The sequence below is a fragment of the Zeus faber genome (genome assembly GCF_960531495.2).
Source record: "Zeus faber genome assembly, chromosome: 3".
In the NCBI taxonomy this organism is placed as follows: Eukaryota; Metazoa; Chordata; class Actinopteri; order Zeiformes; family Zeidae; genus Zeus; species Zeus faber.
In genome coordinates, this window is record NC_137190.1 from 36532786 (window position 1) to 36552003 (window position 19218).

Genomic DNA, 19218 nt, shown 5'->3' on the forward strand with positions numbered 1-19218 from the left:
CAGAGGGGTCTCGGCCGTTTGGAGGCTGAATGTTCATCCATGCTCACGCAAATTAATATGAAATCAGTTTGGGGATATATGGGACATAGTTCAGGGGATGGGGATTGAGTGGAGATTGACAGGTCTGAGGGTGAAGGTAATTTCCCCCTATACAAAGAGGATGGCTGGTTTTGAGAGTTTGAAATCTCAGCAGCCATCCAGCTGACAATTTACTGACCGGCATTGATGACCAAGATTTGCAAATCCCTGCTGATTCTAGATTAAAGATTCAAGACGTTTATTTGTCACATACATATACATACGAGCATACATATATACAGTGAAATGTCATAGTGATAAACAGTATGGTGATCAATTAGTGCAACAAGTTAATAAAACATTACTGATTGTACATTTAAATGAGAGAAAAAAAAGATCACTGACTCTCTGGCAATCAGTCAGTAAATCCAATTTGCCCCTCTCTTGTTGTGCAGATTTAGTGTATGAGGTGTGAAGGTCATCAAGGAGGAAGGGGGGGGGGGGGGTGTCACTGCCCTGGTAGCTGCAATAAGGGATCAGCCAAGGGTGACTGTGGGGGGTGGAGGTGGAGTGTGGTAGAGATGATAAACACACAGATTAAGTAAATCTGTAAAACACCACCTTAATACCAAGCGCTCTAATCTCACAGTGGTCTTATCGTGGCACTGGAGCTCAAGGTACACACACATAAACACACTATTGTGCACTGAACCTATGGATACAGTGTATGTGAGTGACAAATAACTGGTAAGGATTCAGAGTTTTAAAACGTAGACTATATTTTATTTTTATTCAAGTAGAAGCAATTTTCCTTTTAAAGTTTAGCTATGCTAAACTGTAGTTTTCTAGTTCTCTAATTCTCTCTATCAAATTATTTGGATGGAGTTCTTGTCGATAAAGATGACTTAATTCTCAGCTTTAACCATTTTTTTTAAAGGCTTAAACATTTGCCACCTTGGACTGCATTCAAGCTGTTTCTCAAAAGTAAAGTGCTCAGCAAGGTTGTGCTATCTTGTGTTCTAAGAACACAAACTATTACTGATTGGACAGAAGCAGTTAAACAACATTACACTGTGTGAATGAACAGACTTCCTCGACATTGTGCGAAAGGTCTGGTTATCCTAATCACATGAAATGCAGAACAGAGGTCGGTCTCTGTTAAGCATCTCATCAGAGAAGAGCTACTCCGTAATCAGTTATAATTTCAGATTGTGCCAGGAGAGACGGCTGACCAACATTGTTTTCGAGCTGGGGACAGTAATCTTACTCTGAGAGGGTTGATAAAATGTCTGGGTAGCTTATAACCATGTTTGAATATGTATGTCAGGTCTAATTTGAAACCTCCTGGAGACAGGAGGCTATTTTAGACAGGATGGGGGAGCAGGACTCAATGCTCTGGAGAATATTTGCAGCATAATTAAGACATCTGGGGAGTAATTACAACTACTCACAATGTTGTAAATGACAAGTTGTCATCATGAGGCAATTAAACATAGAACCAAACAACATTTACAAGAAAACAGAAACATTGGACGACAACATGTATTGAAAAACAGAGTTAATCAGGTCCAGGAAAACTGAAAGCAGGACTCAAAGCTCAAGAGAATCTTCACAGCATAATTAAGACATCTGGGGAGAAATTGCAACTACTCACATGTGTCATCATGTGAGAACAAGGTAAATTATAAAGTAAACGTTTTTAAGCTGAATTTGATCATTTTTACAATTAAAAAAGAAATGCTGAAACATACCATTATTAGTCTTTATTTATTCTTTATGAAAACCAGTTACAGCCATGCCAAACCTCAAATTAGGAACAAAATCTTTCAGACATCTACAGTTGTAAACCAAATAAACCTGTGCAAAGTTCAATTCTGTTAAACCTGAAGCAACTGGACCATTTAGCTAAATATGCCATCGGGAGAGAGCAACCCTGCGCCCAAAACAGTGTATTAGACACCACATACGTGTCTGCTATCATTATGCGTGCTTTAGTTTGTGAGAAAAAAAACCATTCCCTTCTCGTACTACATCATCATGTAGCTGCATCCTTACCAGATGCCAGAACTAGCTCAACTGACTCCTCTCAATGCGGAGGAGCAGCGGTTCCACTCTGAGGTCATGCCGGATAGTCAAGTTCTTCACCCCTTCTCTAAGGCTGTTTTGTTTTGGTCACTACCCAAAGCTCATGAGCATTGGTAGATGGCTCAGCTCCTATCTTTGCCTGAGAGTCCAGAACATGGTCTCAGGACCCATGAAACGGTTCCAAAGTTAGATCATGATCAGGCCCGCAGAGCAACACCCACGCCTGGCCCCAAGAAGCATAACCCAGTCCCAGGGAGCACGAGGAGACCCCGCATTCCAGGGGTGTACACATACAACCCATCCCCAAGTGCAGGCACAAGACACAGCTGCAGGCACAGAACCTGGGCAAGCCTGGATCCAGGCCCCGCGCCGACAGAGCGCCCACCCATGCCCCGCGCTAGGGCGAGGCCTGCCCCATAGCAGCCAAACGGACACCCCACCCGGCTGCGAGCGCCGAGCGCCGATCCACAGAGCGGGGTGTGCTCAGCGCGGGGCTCACGGAGGTTAGCCCCCCCCTTGATGCCAGCAGGCCGCCAGATATATGGGCCCTCCACCACCCCTTGCACCTGGGGCACCCACCCCAGAGAAGCCGCACAACAGGAGCAAAGGCCGACAGCTGCCCCCCCACCCCAACCCACACCCACAACAGCAAGCAGACCCCAGGGGCCCCGGAAGGCAGCAGACTTTAAGCCACCAGGCGCAAGCTGCAGGATTCCAGCCCAGCCGGCGGGGGGCCCAACCAGCCGCCCCCCGGCCAACCACGCCCCCACACCGACCCACCAGCAACCTGCCACCCCGGAAAACCCCAGTGCTCAATGTGTGCTGTTGGCAATTGCAGTTAAAATTGCGTGGTGTCGGGGTGCCAGTCCATCAGGCAAGTCGAACCCGAATCACTTGCACCTCTCCTGCTCCACAGACCCTGGTCTGGTGGAGTGCTGTTCGGAGTAGGATTGGTGTGCTGTTAGTGTGTATGTGTTCGAAGCTAATATGAGTGGGATAAAAATTTCGGGACAAACGAGAAGTACGCTGGGGCAGCAGCGTGACAGGCAAGATGGCAGCCGCCGGCCACATCCCCACCCACATATCTTGCACCCCACCCATCCTGCAAGCCCTAGGCCTATTATGTGGTGTATGTACTGAGTATGAGTTTTGGCACTGGGAGAGATAGGCGAAATGCGACCAGATGGACGCAGGGGCACAACAGGCCGGGAAGCGACCATGCGGGCCCCACCCCTGACCCGACTGCACGCTAGCACGTACCTGGTGGCACCTAACCTACAGAGTTAGAAGGCATGAAAGTAGTCATATTTGGTATTAAGGGAACAGTCAGAGCAAACGTCTTTATCCACAAAAACCCATTTTGAACATTTTGAGTTCTGTGATATGAGCTATGTGCACAATCTTATATTGGATGAGTTTAATTTTGGAGTTGCGGGTCATAGAAAAGGTGTTGTCGTGAATAAGCTTCCACAGGTTGATTATGGGAATTGTGGGAAAAGCAAGGTCTCGTTCCCATTCCATTGTAGGTAAAGGCAAAGTGGCATCTGTTTTTAATAAAAGTTTGTATATTCTGGAAAAGGGATTTTTTTAAATGACCGATATGAGTAAGATGTTAAATCATTGGAGTTGGTTGTAGGATGTTGTTCATCAATTTGATTTTAACTTTTAGAGACTGCTGTAGTTGAAGGAATTGAAAGTAGGCATGGCCACCGATATTATACCTTCGGGTTAAGGTTGGGAAGGATATAAGCAAATTGTTTTCAAAAACCTTGTCTTTTCCAAGACCTGAAGATTTTTGGTCTGTTTTTAACCAGAAAATCTGGGTTGTGACAGATTGGTGTGAATTTGTTTGGAGAGCGAGTGTGACCGCTGAGTTTGAGGAATCTCCACCAGACTGACAGAGTCGTTGCGATGAATGGGTTCTTAAAGCAATTATGTTCCCTTATAGATTCAGTAAGGAATGGGAGATCAGATAATGATAACTCCTGACATTCTGTTTGTTCACTATCTCGCCATCCATGGGCCAATTGTTGCTCTGGTTGTAACCATTTAATTATAAATTGAAGATGGTTTGGTATCCTACCAATTACTGAGATGGATAGGTTGTTCCATCGATTAAGGTCTTCTACAATGGATTTAAGCAATGGAGTGCAGTTAAGGGTAAACAAATCTGACAGATTGGTGGAGATATCAATACCGAGGTATCTAATGTTGCCCTTTGTGATCATTAATGGAAGTTTCTGGGTTGCAGCATTGCAGTGCCCCCCACTGAGTGGTAAGACCGTAGTTTGAGTCCAATTTATTGAGTAGTCTGAGATAGCTGAAATAACTGCGACGCTCATTTAGACAGGGCACGGCTCCATGTAGTTTTAATTTAGGATATTGGCATGTGAAGAATAAGTAATTCAGATACTGTTTTTCACCTCCATTCAGCATTGCCATATGTATGATATATATATGTCATAGTTTCAGTTTTTCTTTCTTCATCAAAGTGAAATGGCACAGAGCTGATTTAGAACCAGCCTTATTATTTATCTTATGTTAACTTTGTCAATATTGTATTGTGGCAAACCATGGATCTGCCACAAATAATCCGATCACACCTCTCGTATTGAGTGTGTGTGTGTGTGTGTGTGTGTGTGTGTGTGTGTGTGTCAGTCAGGCAAAAGGGTATGTACATAAGCAAGAAAGCCGAATGAGAGTGATGGGGATTGGCATGGGTGAGGCGGGTTAGTGCGTAAAGGAGAAGTGTTGTGCCATAAGGTTATAGGCCTGTTGGGTAGCTCTCTCAAGGATCTAAATGTTGAATTAAATTAGAATTGGGAAATTATCTTTTTGTCAGCTATGAAGCCGCATGTGAAATTCAAGTTCAGTCGATGCCGCCGTGGATAGTTGAACTAAGTAGCTCTCTTGTTTTTATATTGACTCATCATACAGATGCAAGATGCATCGCTTCAATAGCTTTTGAGATAGGTCCCCACCTCAAACCTCTGGGCACTAAGTGGGGTTCCATTGGCGTGGAAATTGCTGAACGGCTATTCCTGTGCGTGTACGGGCCATGTGACATCTCAGACTTGATGGTAATCGTGACCCTATTCCTAATCTCCAGCTCACATTAAGAAGTGACTGCTCTGTTCAACCCTACCCCCACCCCCATCCCACTTTCCAATCACCTCACCCTTCCCCTCCCCTCGCCTCCCTACACCTCTCCACGTCTTCACCCTCGCACTGATAAATAGCAGCGCATGTTGCAACTCCCTAGACAACATCAATCCAACATCCTTGCCACAGCTTGCAGTCTTTTTTCCAACGACGCACCCCCCCCCCCCGACCCACCTGCACCCTACAAGGCATCACCCGGGGTGCAACATTTTCGCGGTTGCGAATTGCAGTGCAGCTTTATCTAATGTTAGACTGATTTTCATTTTTTGCATTCTGAATATTAAGAGACTCAAACATGTACTCTCACAAATCCGATGACCAGGGGCCACGGAGGGGACGGTCCTTTGACTCCATGAACACAGTCTTTGAAGAAAAGCAGCTCAACAACGAAGTAAGTGGATATTGAACATTGTATACTTAACTTTGCAATCTTTGTTTTGGGGGGGTGGGGGTTGGAAGATTTCAATGGACAGTATTTAATTCTTATTTTATCTATTATCATAGTTTTCCCTACCTTAAAATGAATCACGGGGCCCTTTCGATGAAAATATCTTTCATTCCCAGCCCCGGACCATTCATTTATATGGCGTTTTGTTGACAGTTCTCTATATCGCGCCAACCTAAACCACGGGAGTCAAAGTCCTTCCCTTTCGTGACTCACAGGCTCAGCTAACTAAATCCGGATGTGCCAAACGCAAGGTCAGCACCAGCATAGACATAGATGGGTGAATATGTGAATAAAAATTCTGATACTGTGACTAATGTACTGTATTGTAAGTCACTTTGACAAAATTGTCTGCTAAATAAGGTAATGTAATCTAACGCCGAATACCCCCACCCCAGTTGTTGCACAGACTCACTAATCCCTTGTTGGCCGTGCGGATTAGGAGGCCACTACCATTAAAGCTGCCTTCTGCCTAAATGAGATTGGTGCTCACATCTCCTTACGAAGAGATGGACAGCCCCAGATCTAACAGATTCACAATGTACGGTCATTTTGAAAACCCCACTCCCCCCATCGCTGATGTTGCCCAGCGTCAAGAAGCCTGCTTAATTCACAGGTGATTGACATCATGAATTTGTGGAAAACATTATCACATGATCAGCGCCGAGATCTCAAGGTCCCTCACCACCCTGCCAAGAGAGGAATTTGTGTAATTTGTGTTTTGGTTTAGATCGATTTTCTTTTCTTGTCGACTGTCCTCCTTTCAAAGGGGATATTAAAAATTCCAATTCATAGAAATTCTCCCCGCAGGAAAACAACGTCAAATAAAGTACAAAATACACACACATATAAGTAGTATAAATATATGTAAATGTAATAATAATTGCAGAGGTATATTATAATATAATATAAATTTAAAAAATGAATGATGATTGAATAAGATTTCTTAAAAGAAAAAAAAATAGTCCTAAAACCTATTCTTCAAATAATAGTGATAAATATATAATATAAAATAGTAAATATGTTGCATTAAATTTCTCCTTAAAAGTTTTATTTAATATAAAGACATTACATTTAGCAGACGCTTTTATCCAAAGCGACTTACAACTATTTAAACACTGACGGACGCAGCCATCAGGAGCAATTAGGGTTTAAGTGTACATCCACATCCCAAAAGAAAAAATATTTATATATGTATACAAGCATGTATATATCTATTTATTTGTCTATCATAATTTGTTAATCCAGGTTGGGGCTGGTTTTTGTTTTTTAAAGACATTTTGAATTATGTTACTATATGTGAATGCTGTATCACTCCTTAAAATGTCATAAAACATTTATTGACAAAAGAAAATGTGATTCCAGATGAACAAGGTGACCTTCAGTAAAAATGATGAAAACAAGAAGACCTTCTCCGCCAGTCGGCCCAGCTCTGGCAAAGGCCGTGCAGCGATTGTCTTTTCACTAAAGAATGAAGTGGGAGGTTTGGTAAAGGCGCTCAAACTTTTCCAAGTGAGTTTGAATTACTATAATAATTACTATTTTTGACTCATAAAAACCCCCGGGATGGGATGTGTGGTAGTTATTCCTCATTCATTCTGACGTGTCACCTCTACATATGCAGGAAAAACATGTCAACCTGGTCCACATCGAGTCCCGAAAATCCAAGCGCAGGAATTCGGACTTTGAGATCTTTGTGGATTGCGACAGTGATCACGAACAACTGAAGGAGCTAACACAGCTGCTGAAGAAACACGCCAACGTTGTGGAAATGGAGCCACCTGATAACTCCAGCCTGCGGGAACATGGTAGACCTGTTGAAGTTTGTGTTTAAACAGGAAAAAAATTGAAATCGTCCTCTCAAATGACTTATTTGTTCTCTTGAGTTAGAAATTTGTACTTAAAAAAACATTTATCTTCCCATTGACTTTAATTAAATGCCTTCTGTGTTCTTTGCATCCAGAGCAGGTCAAGCAATTCTAGAATGGCCTACCATGTGGTATTCTGACCAATTTTGAGGGGATAAATTAATAATTTGAGGGAATGGAGTAAAGGGCAACTTGCAGGTTGGCATATCCAGTGAAATAAATGTGTGGGGAAATTATTTATCCATGGCCACCTAAAAGTCGACCATTGCTCCACGAACTTGAATGTGACGTAACAGGTGCGAGACAGAACAGAGCTAACGCTATAATGAATGGCAACTTGGCAAGTAGAAGAGATGCGGAGAGCCGTCCGGAGTGTCTTTTTAATTTAGATTTAAATTTGTTTCCATAAATGTAAACATCCACTCCGTAAACATCCGCTCCATTCCTGGAAAATAAAAGTCAATCAAAATTTCAATCAAATCTCAAGCAAAGTGGATGAAGAGTAGTTGGGGCAACATGCTGAACTACCTTAAACATATGAGCAGTCAGAAGGCAGCTGGAGAAACATGCACGCATATAAAAATCGCTTTGTCTCGACTGTTTCAGAAATGGCCAATGTACCCTGGTTTTCTAAGAAGATCTCAGATCTGGATCTATGTGCCAACAGAGTGCTGATGTACGGTTCTGAGCTGGACGCGGACCATCCAGTACGTACACCAAGGAATAGCAACTTCTTTTACATGCATACTGTATAGGACACACGCCAAAAAAAAATTACCAGCCAGAAAATCTTGGAAACCTTTTTGATTTTTGAGAAAATTTAATTTTGAGTGATATTATTCAGCTAGCTTTGATAAAATCATGGCTTCAAGGTGTACTTAAAAAGAAAAAGTAAAACATATAGTACACTTTCAAAAAACAGCTTAATTCAAGATTTTCCAAAATCTATTTGTTCTTCTTCTTGTTTTATTCCCTGCACTATACACATATAAAGTTTGAATCAACCATAAAGTTCAGACAAGCAATAAGATATGGAAAAGGCAATTTTTTTGCAAGATCAAATTTGAGAGTTTTTTTTCAGGGTTTCAAAGACAACCTGTACCGTCAACGAAGGAAATATTTTGCCGATCTCGCAATGAACTACAAACAGTAAGTCTGATTAAGCTTAACTAAAACCACACAGTATATCACACAGCACCAATTCTCTCTCTCTCTCTCTCTCTCTCTCTCAGCGGAGACCCGATCCCCCGTGTGGCGTTTACCGAAGAGGAGGTGCGCACCTGGGGTGTGGTGTTCAGAGAGTTGAACAAACTGTATCCCAGCCACGCCTGCCGAGAGTACCTGAAAAATCTGCCCCTACTGACCAAGTACTGCAACTACAGAGAGGACAACATTCCACAGTTGGAGGATGTCTCACACTTCCTAAAGGGTGCACGCGTTCTGCATTTGCTCTGTTTAGTTCTTTTTGCAAGGTCCCCCTTGTCTGAAGCGATTCAAATGTTTATATTTGTCAGGCACAGAAGAACCAACGGTAAATATCTATGTAAAAGGCTACTTCACACAGAATACAACAAACGACAAGAACAAAGCGTAAGTCCATTCAGTCCATATGGAGAGACGAATTCCGCACACGAAAAGCTATGATACACTTTCCACGTCATAGCGTCCAATTTCTTAACTCATGCGACAACTTTCGGTCCGACAGTATAGCCCAAGTCCGACCGGAAGTGACGTCTGTCGAACTGGCCTTAAAACTAAGTAAATAAGTCACGTGTTTCAAAATAATGACGTTGAATGTCACATTCACTATCAATAAATCTATTGTTATATAAGTGAACTGTACGAATATTTTTTTAAATTGCCAACACAATATAGAGGGAGAAACTCTCATTCGTGGAACATGGTAAAGGTCCAGCTTAGCAAACTACTCGCTTTTGTTCTGGAAAAAGAAAACAAGCTCTCCCATTATCCCTGGCGTATTTTTTGACACAAAACCCAGACGCAGTTCATTCAACAGCCACTAGGGGGAAGATCTGACTGTCGCATACGATTACGGACCAGGCTTAAAGGAGAAGATCAAACATGCATTCCGATCGAATTTATTTATTTCAGCTGTCTTTGAAATGAATAAATCAATTAATTCATTAATAATAAACAAATATGTAAGCTACACATGTTTACAGTCAGGGTATTCCAATTTACTTGAAACTGTTCTCTTGTCGGTCTTTACTCAACTTTAAACACCAATAATCTTGAGTTGTGCACCACCTTAAAGGGGACCTATTATGCTCCTTTTCAACAAGTTAATATACTGTAGATCTCTGAGGTCTGAGGTTTTTCCTCAAAATACTACTCAGATTATACATTCTAGCCATTCTAACATGCCTCCAAACCATCCTGTTCCAGCAGCGCCTCCCCCCTGAGGCCCATAGTTCTGTGAGCCATTGGGGTTTGAACACAAGTTCTGGGTTTTGTATCATGTAAACGTCTAAAATAAAATAAAAGCCATCTAAAATTAAAATAAATAAAATACATATGTCTACTTTTATTGGTTTTGTTTTGATAAACGCACAGCAGATCACGCGCTGCAGCCTACTGTCTACCGCATACATTTTTTTTTTTTAAGAAACAGTACACAGCAGAATAATTTTTTAAATACTTACATTTCCATCGTCTGCATTTGTTATTCTCCAACCGTGGGTGGAGTTACCCAGATCGGGGCAAGAAGTGATGTAGGATTGCAAATCTGAACGGCTTGTTTCACCACATTTTCTGAAATTTGACAGCTCAGAAAAACTGAATGAGTTGTCTTATTTTACAGTTTGTGTGTTAGTAGGCCCATCAGAAACCCAAATGTATGTGCACAAGCACTGAAAAGGTGAGTTTTTCATAAAAGGTCCCCTTTAAGGTCATGGAATTAACTCGGATTTGTGACTGTGTGTATATGTGACTGTGTGTACAGAGCGCTCTGGGTTCATCATCAGACCTGTCGCTGGGTACCTCTCCCCGAGGGACTTCCTTGCAGGCCTGGCTTTCAGAGTGTTCCATTGCACCCAATATGTCCGCCACAGCTCGGACCCTCTCTATACCCCAGAACCGTGAGTATACCCACCCACTCACACAAAACCCTCACACGAGCAGTGGTATTATAGTTTTTTATACATACATACATACATACATACAGTAGGGGAGTAAAAATACATTTGAAATACATATATTTACAGTCGTGTATTTAAGCCTGTTAAAAATGTTTCTTGTTGATTCATACAGTACAGTATATCTTTTAAGTAGAAAGAATTGCATTTGCTAGATTTGTTTACATGACTTCTTATATGAGACACTCAAAAACCTCTAATATATGAAATCATATATTTTTCACTCTAGTGTTACACATTCAGCAAAAAATATAGCCTTTAATGAATTTTGTTTATGGTATTTTTCATTAAGTAAAAATAATTAATGTTAATGTAATGTAATGTTAATGTTAATATTAATGAAGGTTGCACTACCTTGACATTGACCACTTTTGCATTAATCTTTTTTTTTTTTTTTTTTAACATGCATGTATTTAAAATCTATCTTATTAAAACAATCTAATGATGCGCTACTGAACAAACAATTATGCCACACTATTATAGCAAAAATGTTATGGTATTGCTTTTATTCTGTGACTTATTGGAAGCTGCATTGTTGCAATAGTCTCTCCCTCCCTCTCTCTTTATCAATTATTTATAGTTTTTGGTAGTTATTGTGCTACAGAGTTTGTTTGTATATTTGCGTAGGTATATTGACACGTTTGCGACCTGCTTCCTGTTTTAGTTAAAAGTATATTTTCAGTTTGAGTCAGTTTTCAGTTTGCAAAAGCAGTAGCTGAGTATATGGACGAGGTGAAGAACATATACAATCAATTGTCTTACAAAATTTCCAAAATTTGCTTTAGGAGTTGAATTTGACAAATAATTTTGAGAAGAAAATATAAAAAAAATTAATTTCAGATATTCATGTATTTTATACCATTTCTGTTTCGGCTTCAAAATTTCTGAATTTCCTATAGTTTAAATTTTTTTCTTTCAAATATTTTTTGCAATTTTAGAAAGATGTTTTTTTTTTAAAGTTTGATATTTTGTTAAGATAAAGGTACTTTATTAATCCCCAAGGTTGATAACGCTAGCATGGCACATGTACATTGCAGAGACACATGCCATGAGCTGCTGGGTCACGTGCCCCTGCTGGCAGAGCCCAGCTTTGCCCAGTTCTCCCAGGAGATCGGCCTCGCCTCTCTCGGTGCATCCGACGACTCGGTGCAGAAACTGGCCACGGTGAGAACCCCATAAAACAATAAAATCCTTCTGTAACTCTGTAATAAAAAAGCTCAACAATCGATCCCATTTACTCTCAATTACAGTGCTACTTCTTCACGGTGGAGTTTGGCCTTTGCAAGCAGGAAGGCAGACTGCGTGCCTATGGAGCTGGCCTCCTCTCCTCCATCAGCGAACTCAAGGTACAAATAAATTGATCACATATGGGATTTTTAAACAAGTTCTCACTGATTACCTCTTTAATTTCGGAATCATTAGAATAAAGTGAAAATTCTAAGAAAAAAGCAAATTTTGACTTTCCGGAATTCTAATATTAAATTCATTGTTGACTTTAGAATGTGAACAAGAATATAGATGGCTTCACACTGAATCTGACAAATGACAAGAACAAACTGGAAGTCCATTCGTTCCTCTGGAGAGTCGACATCTGGATGATTAGTTTCATCATTGTAATTGATTTTTTTATTTACTCAGCATGCCCTCTCTGGCAATGCCCATATCCTTCCATTTGACCCGGTGGTGACCTCGAATCAGGAGTGCATCATCACCACCTTCCAAGAAGTCTACTTTGTGTCTGAGAGCTTTGAGGAGGCCAAGACAAAAATGAGGTAAAGCTCACCTTAACTACCGACATGACTTATTCTTCATCAGCGTATGGAAAAATCTTCTGCAAAAATCAACAGGATATCCTGTATATATTATTTTGGGGTGTACCGAATTTTCCAATACTGCGCATTTATTATAAAAAAAAAAGTGTGTGAACTCGCTGTGACCTCATCATCACGACTAACCCACACAACATAATTGAGTGAATTCAATCTTATCAGATCATCGCTTGCTACCTCTGAAGCTTTCCACTCACTCCTTTGTGCAACCCTTGCAGGGAATTTGCCAAGACCATCCTTCGGCCCTTCACGGTGCGCTACAACCCATACACCCAGAGCGTAGACGTCCTGAAGGACACCAGCAGCATCACCAACATGGTAGAGGACCTGCGGCATGAACTGGACATCGTGGGGGACGCCCTGAGCAGGCTAAACAAGCACCTGGGAGTCTGATGTGGGAGCGAGGAGGGAGGGACCGAGGCCTCCGGCGGAACAAGCTCGCTTTAGGTGGGGTTTCTGGCAGGGCTTACTGAGCTGCAAAATGGCGAGGGATTGGTGAGAGATTATGGTTGGTGTCATTTGGTTAGGGCAGGGGTTCACAAACTTTTATTTTTATGACAAGCAAACTACTTCTAGGTGAACATTTTTCAAATCCTTAAATGATCTACCTATAATACACTACCATTTAGACCTTGCTGGCAAAAAGTGCACATTACCTTTAGCAGACGCTTTTATCCAAAGCGACTTACACAGCCATCAGGAGCAATTAGGGGTTAGGTGTCTTGCTCAAGGACACTACAGCATGCTAGCAGGAGGAGCCTGGGATCAAACCAGCAACCTTTAGATTACTAGACAACCAGCTCTACCTCCTGAGCTACCATCCCCATGTATATATACAGACATAAGTGTGTGTGTGTGTATATATATATATATATATATATATATATATATATATATATATATATATATATATAGATAGATAGATAGATAGATAGATAGATAGATAGATAGATAGATAGATAGATAGATACACACACACACACACAGAGTATAATGGGAAAACATTTAATAAAATAGGATCCCTGCAATTCCCTCATAGACCACTAGTGGGCTGTCAACCGTGACTGTGGAACCCTTGGGTTAGAGCATGGCTGATTTACAAAATAACTGTTTTGATTAAAACTGTAAGCTTGGCATGTACAATCTGTTCCGTTCTGATCCTGGAATGTCGGTCAATGTGCAAGCCTGTCTAGAATACAGCATTGTATTGCACGTGTATTGTAACATAGCCCTTGTGTCTGCTGTTTATGGCCTGTGTATTGTATCGAACGGTGTACTACATAAACATGACATACATTAACTTGTTATGCATGTTGCTTGCCTAAGTTGCCATAGTTGTTGACATAGTTGTTAGTCACACGGCTGTACCTATCTGAAAATAAAAGGTCAACGCTATTGACACTGGCTTTGTACTTCAGATTGTTTTTTTTAGAAGATCTCATATTTTCACCCTTGTCTCAGCTGCCAATTTTTGAAACGGCATTCTACATTGTTTCCACTGTTTGTGGCAGGAAGTCGTGGTGGATTTGATAAAGCAGCACTGGCAGTTGTGGTCAGTTACCTGTCGATACGGGTCAATGTTCACCCAACAAAAATAGAACCGCATCCCGGCAATGGAAAAACATAATACCCACGAGTAACCAAGAAGAGAAAGGAAAAAAATTAAAAATACATAACATCAGAAGAAGGAAAACTAAAGACAAAAATAATTTTAGAGCAAGTTGTAGAGCATAGATGAGGGTAAACTTTGGTTACAGTTGTGTTTTTTTTCTTTGCCAGTGCAATTACATTACGTATTTGTTAGTTCGTGGGCTAATCTATAGCCCGGTGCCATTCACCTAAATTGAGGCTAATGGTAGCCTTTATGCATTGCTGACAATCCAAATTTTTGTCATTATCGACAATCAGTGTACCTTTGTTTTTTGGACGCAAAAAGCAACTTAATCACTGTTATATTGATCGATATGTTGCTCAATATTACCTTGTGCGATTACATTTGACATTTTCCATGTTGAGTCATTTTTATAGTATATTAAAATGAATCCCCAGATGCTGGAGAAACTAAATCTGTTGTGGTTTCGAATAGGACATCAAGCATCAAGTATTATTTGAACAAATGTTAAGATATTACTGCCAGTAGATGGGACAGAGGTCTAGTTGATATTGAAGTCATATTTGTATGGGGATTGAGGGTATTGGTGTAGTGTGCCATTTGAACTGAAATACACTATAACCTTTACAGGTGAACTTAATTTGACCTTCTCTAAACTTTTGAATGCACATGTCCAAATGTTCGATGTTTCAGTACTTTTTGCACAACTTGCTGTTCTCTCACAAGGAGCTGAACAGCAGGTGTTTGATCCATGAATCGACCAATACATTTCCTGGTTCAATTACAATTGGTATTTAAACAGTCCTCTTCATCATGCTGTTCACATTTTGACATCATGAGACCAAGACGACACCGAACAATTGATCAACAGTACCTCGCCATTGCGAGGCTTCAAACAGGATGTTCTCAGAGGGAAGTGGCCACTGAGCTTAGAGTGTCACAGAGTGTCATCAGCAGATTGCAACAGAGATATAGAGAGACTGGAAGAGTCACAGAAAGGCGTAATAGTGGACGTCCTTTGGCCACATCCCACACTGATGACCGCTTCATTGTGAACAGTGCCCTGTGGAACCGGATGATGAATGCCACTCAACTCCAGCCACATTGAAGGGAGGTGAGAGGCACCCAAGTGTCACGTCAGACCGTTTACATCGAAACCATTTACATCAGTGTGGTCTGCGTGCTAGACGACCTGCAAGTGTACCTGACCACACCACCAGGCACAGGCATCATGGTCTTGCATGGACCAGGGAGCATTTACGCTGGACGAGGGACCAGTGGGACTCAGTGCTGTTCTCTGATGAAAGTCGATTCTCGTTGAGCAGAAATGATGGCCGCCAACGATGTTGGAAACGTCAAGGAGAGCACTATGCATCAGCCACTGTTGTCACTAGACGAGCCTTTGGTGGTGGTGGTTACAGTGTGGACAGGTGTGTCTAGTCAATACAGAACTGCCCTACACTTTGTGAATGGTACAGTGACAAGCCCATACTACCTGAATAACATCATTAATCCAGTCATTGTGCCCCTGCATGAACAACACAGGCCTAATTTCATCTTCATGGACGACAATGCTCCAGCTCATCGAGGTCGCATCATAAGGGAACGGCTGCTGGAGACTGGGGTACCTCAAATGGAGTGGCCTGCACTTTCTCCAGACCTGAATCCCATAGAAAACCTATGGGGTCAGCTAAGTCACCGTGTAGAGGCTCGTAACTCTGTACCCCAGAACCTCAATGACCTGAGGGCCGCCCTTCAAGAAGAGTGGGGTACTAGGCCTCAGCAGACAATAAGTCGACTTGTGAACAGCATGAGACGTGGTTGTCAAGCTGTAATTGATGCTCAAGGGCACATGACAAGTTATTGAGACATTGACATTTTTTGTTGTGGTAAACCCATCACTGTTGTTGGCTTTTGTTTCAATAAATTGTTTGAGATGAGGAAATCACCATTGCATGCCCTTAAATGCCCTACTTTCATGATATAATATCACTGTAGCGTGAACTTTTTACATTTTCCATAAATTTCACCGAAAGCCAAATATCCCTAACTTTTTGTAAGTTGTGTTTATTTGGTATAACTAGGACTACAACTACATCAGTTTTTGAGTAATGGAAACTAATGAGATATAATTACATCAAAGAAATTATTCTATAAAAGTTGGGTCTAAATTGGGAAATTAAAGCTATTGGTAATATGCACAAATAGAAGGCGAGCTGTGATAATCATCTCCTTGTGCCTCCAGAAATCCGAGCTTGTGTAGCCATGGCAACGCATCTGTTAGGTAACTAGGTTACGGCGTCTTACTGATAGATGTTACCTGTTTTCTTTTTTTGCAAGTATATCGTATGACAATTAAACGTCATACTGCATACTTTCTTCTGTCTTCAATTCATTTGGCTATCTTCCTTTAAAAAATAAGCGACAACACACAAGCACACTTGTATAGCACATACTTGTGTGCTAAAATTAAGGATTTATTTATTTTTACTGTCCTCTACAAATGGTTACCATGGTAACAAAAGCAGAAGGAACGTGAGGTCAGCTAGAGTGAGAGGTAGACAGAGAAGTGTGCAGAAGGTAGGACGTGTACATTGAAACCAAAGAAACAAGTATAGTAATAAATAATCAACTGCCATCATATGCATATAGTTAATCGCAATTTTGACATTAACTCAGATCTGACTCTAGAGATTTTCCAATTCAAAAAGCAACACATCGAGTGATAGCCATACTACGATTTGATTAAGTACAGAAACACAACATTCATCAGAATGTATTTACCGACATTTTCACCATTAACAGGCCACTGTCGTTCTCCTACTCCTTTGCAGTGAGCCAGTTGTGAAAACAAACCCCTTTTTACATGAAATGCTCTTTTTTAAATTTTGTGAGTGCAGTTTCATTGATGCAATATGCTGTAACTCCAAGGTAGCTGTGGTTACTCGCCGATGTCCAGCACTCTCCAGTGAAAGCAACTGCCGATGCCCAGTTGTTTTGTCCATTGTTCAAATATTGAAAGAAAAAGTAAAATGTTTATGCACTTTTCAATTATACTTGCTACGCCCAGAATTGGCTGCTGAAATCACTGTTAAACTTTTTTTTTATTCATTGCACAGATAAACAAGCACACAAACATTATCGTGCGTATTTGTTTTCCTTGACGTCCTTAGCTAGTATTTAATACTATAGTCAAAGTAAAGGTATGAAACAACTCTTTGGAAACATGTCTTGCCATGTGTTTTCATACAGTTGCATTTTTTATCTAAACCAGTCATGACACTTTTTGAAAAACGTAGTCATGCACAATTACAATCCTTTATTAGTAAGTGAACGCTATGTATGACTATTATAGTGAGGCAGAGTAGAAAGTCCAGGCTGCAACATTCTTTACTTCATTTCGGTGAGGTCTAAAACATTAATAGGAAAACAATAACAAAGATTCAGTTTTTAACTCAAATTTATTTTTTTCTGGGACAACTTTTACTCAGAGCAGCAATAAGACATATTCCACTTGACCCTGACAATTGGCATACCGGTTGCCTCGACCCCTACCAGAATATTTTCCATTTTTAAGGATGTGGTAGCAAAACATTCAGTAGGAATCGCTCACACATGTATCATTTCTGAATGGTCAAACTAGGAAAATGTGTTAATGCCGTCAAAAACATTAAGGGCACTTCAAATATAATGCATTTTTTTCATAAAAAAAAAAAAAAAAGCTGCCACTGCTGACAAAACAAAATTGCTGGTTATTTCAGCGCCCCCAAACATAAAGTAATCAATCAATTAGGTCACTAGGTGGTTAAGTAGAGCAGTAGGGAAGTAGATAAGCAGATGGATGAGGGGATGGAGTGGTACAGTAGGTAGATACTGTAGGTAAGGTGTTTTGGAGGGAGGTACGGGGCAAGTCAGATAGGTAGGTAAGGAGATAGATAAGGGCGGTGTTAGGTAGTTAAGGAGGGGTTGGGTGTGAAAGGATGTAGATAAGTACGTAGGTGGTAGGTAGTTAGGGAAGTATATAGGCAGGAAGGTAGGAAGAAGGTAAGTAGGTATAGAAAGGTAGGTACACAGAAACAAAGTCATAGGATGAAACCTATCCAGATGTGCAGGCTTGACAGCAACAGGTGTTATTCACCCACATATACAGTATAAGGCTCAACTTACATCAGGATCTCTTCCAGTTTCCAGATCGTGCTTCTAGCCCAAGCCATTCAATTTTTCTAAGCGTTTAAAAAAAAACAACTTTGCACCCTGCGGTATACATTCAGAAGTTCACTGACACCCAATCATGTTACAATGGGAAACTTCCACAAACACAATACCTCCTAATTTGCATATAACTGCAAATATTACCTGGTGACGCCAGATAGTTGACTAGTTAACTCTTTGGATATAATGACCTTAGTAGTCAAGCAGGTGTAACTAGTTAAGCAGAATAATAAAAGACTGACATAACAAGTTAACTACTTATATATTCTTGGCGTAACTAGTGCTGCTTCAATGGCAACATGCAGGCTTAAAATCCAACTAGCATGCTGAAAAGACAAGTAGTTAGTACTAGTAAGATCACTGTGCCACTACTGAGGTTTGAATGCAACTAGTAGAAAAATAGTGCAACTAGCTGCTAAACACTAATGACTAGTAAAGTGAACACATTTGATAACAAGAGGGAATTGTTCTACTTGTAAGACAAAATGTCCAACATGTTGTGAAGAACAGGAATCTAGCAGGATTTTTTGGTAGATAGCTAGTAAGGCAGGTGGGTATGTAGGTAGGTTTTGGTAGTAGGTTAGTATTGGTATCCTACTTCCAATATGGAAAGTAGGCTACTGGTTCCTGCACATATTTGGTGCAGTATTTGAAGTGATGGTGGCTTGCAAGATGGGAAGTGAAGAGGCAGTGTTTATCGTACATTGTAATTACAGGAAAAAACATTACAGGAAAAAACATTGCAAGTACTATGTAGTCACCTATTGCTTCACATAATTACTGTGGCAGTTTCACCACCCCATGTCACAAAGCGGTCTTTCCAGAGACCTCT

At 40.8% G+C, this 19218-nt stretch overlaps 1 protein-coding gene across 1 annotated transcript; it reads left to right on the plus strand.

Moving 5' to 3' along the window:
- Positions 1 to 5560: 5560 nt before the first annotated feature.
- LOC307227761 (tryptophan 5-hydroxylase 1-like) lies at positions 5561 to 12955 on the plus strand (the record flags this gene model as incomplete). The annotated part of the gene is made up of 11 exons (XM_079997185.1): positions 5561 to 5656; positions 7076 to 7222; positions 7335 to 7518; positions 8185 to 8285; positions 8660 to 8727; positions 8811 to 9007; positions 10541 to 10676; positions 11771 to 11897; positions 11984 to 12079; positions 12372 to 12505; positions 12781 to 12955. 11 exons carry the CDS (start codon positions 5561 to 5563, stop codon positions 12953 to 12955), a joined length of 1461 nt encoding a protein of 486 aa, XP_079853311.1.
- Positions 12956 to 19218: the final 6263 nt, after the last annotated feature.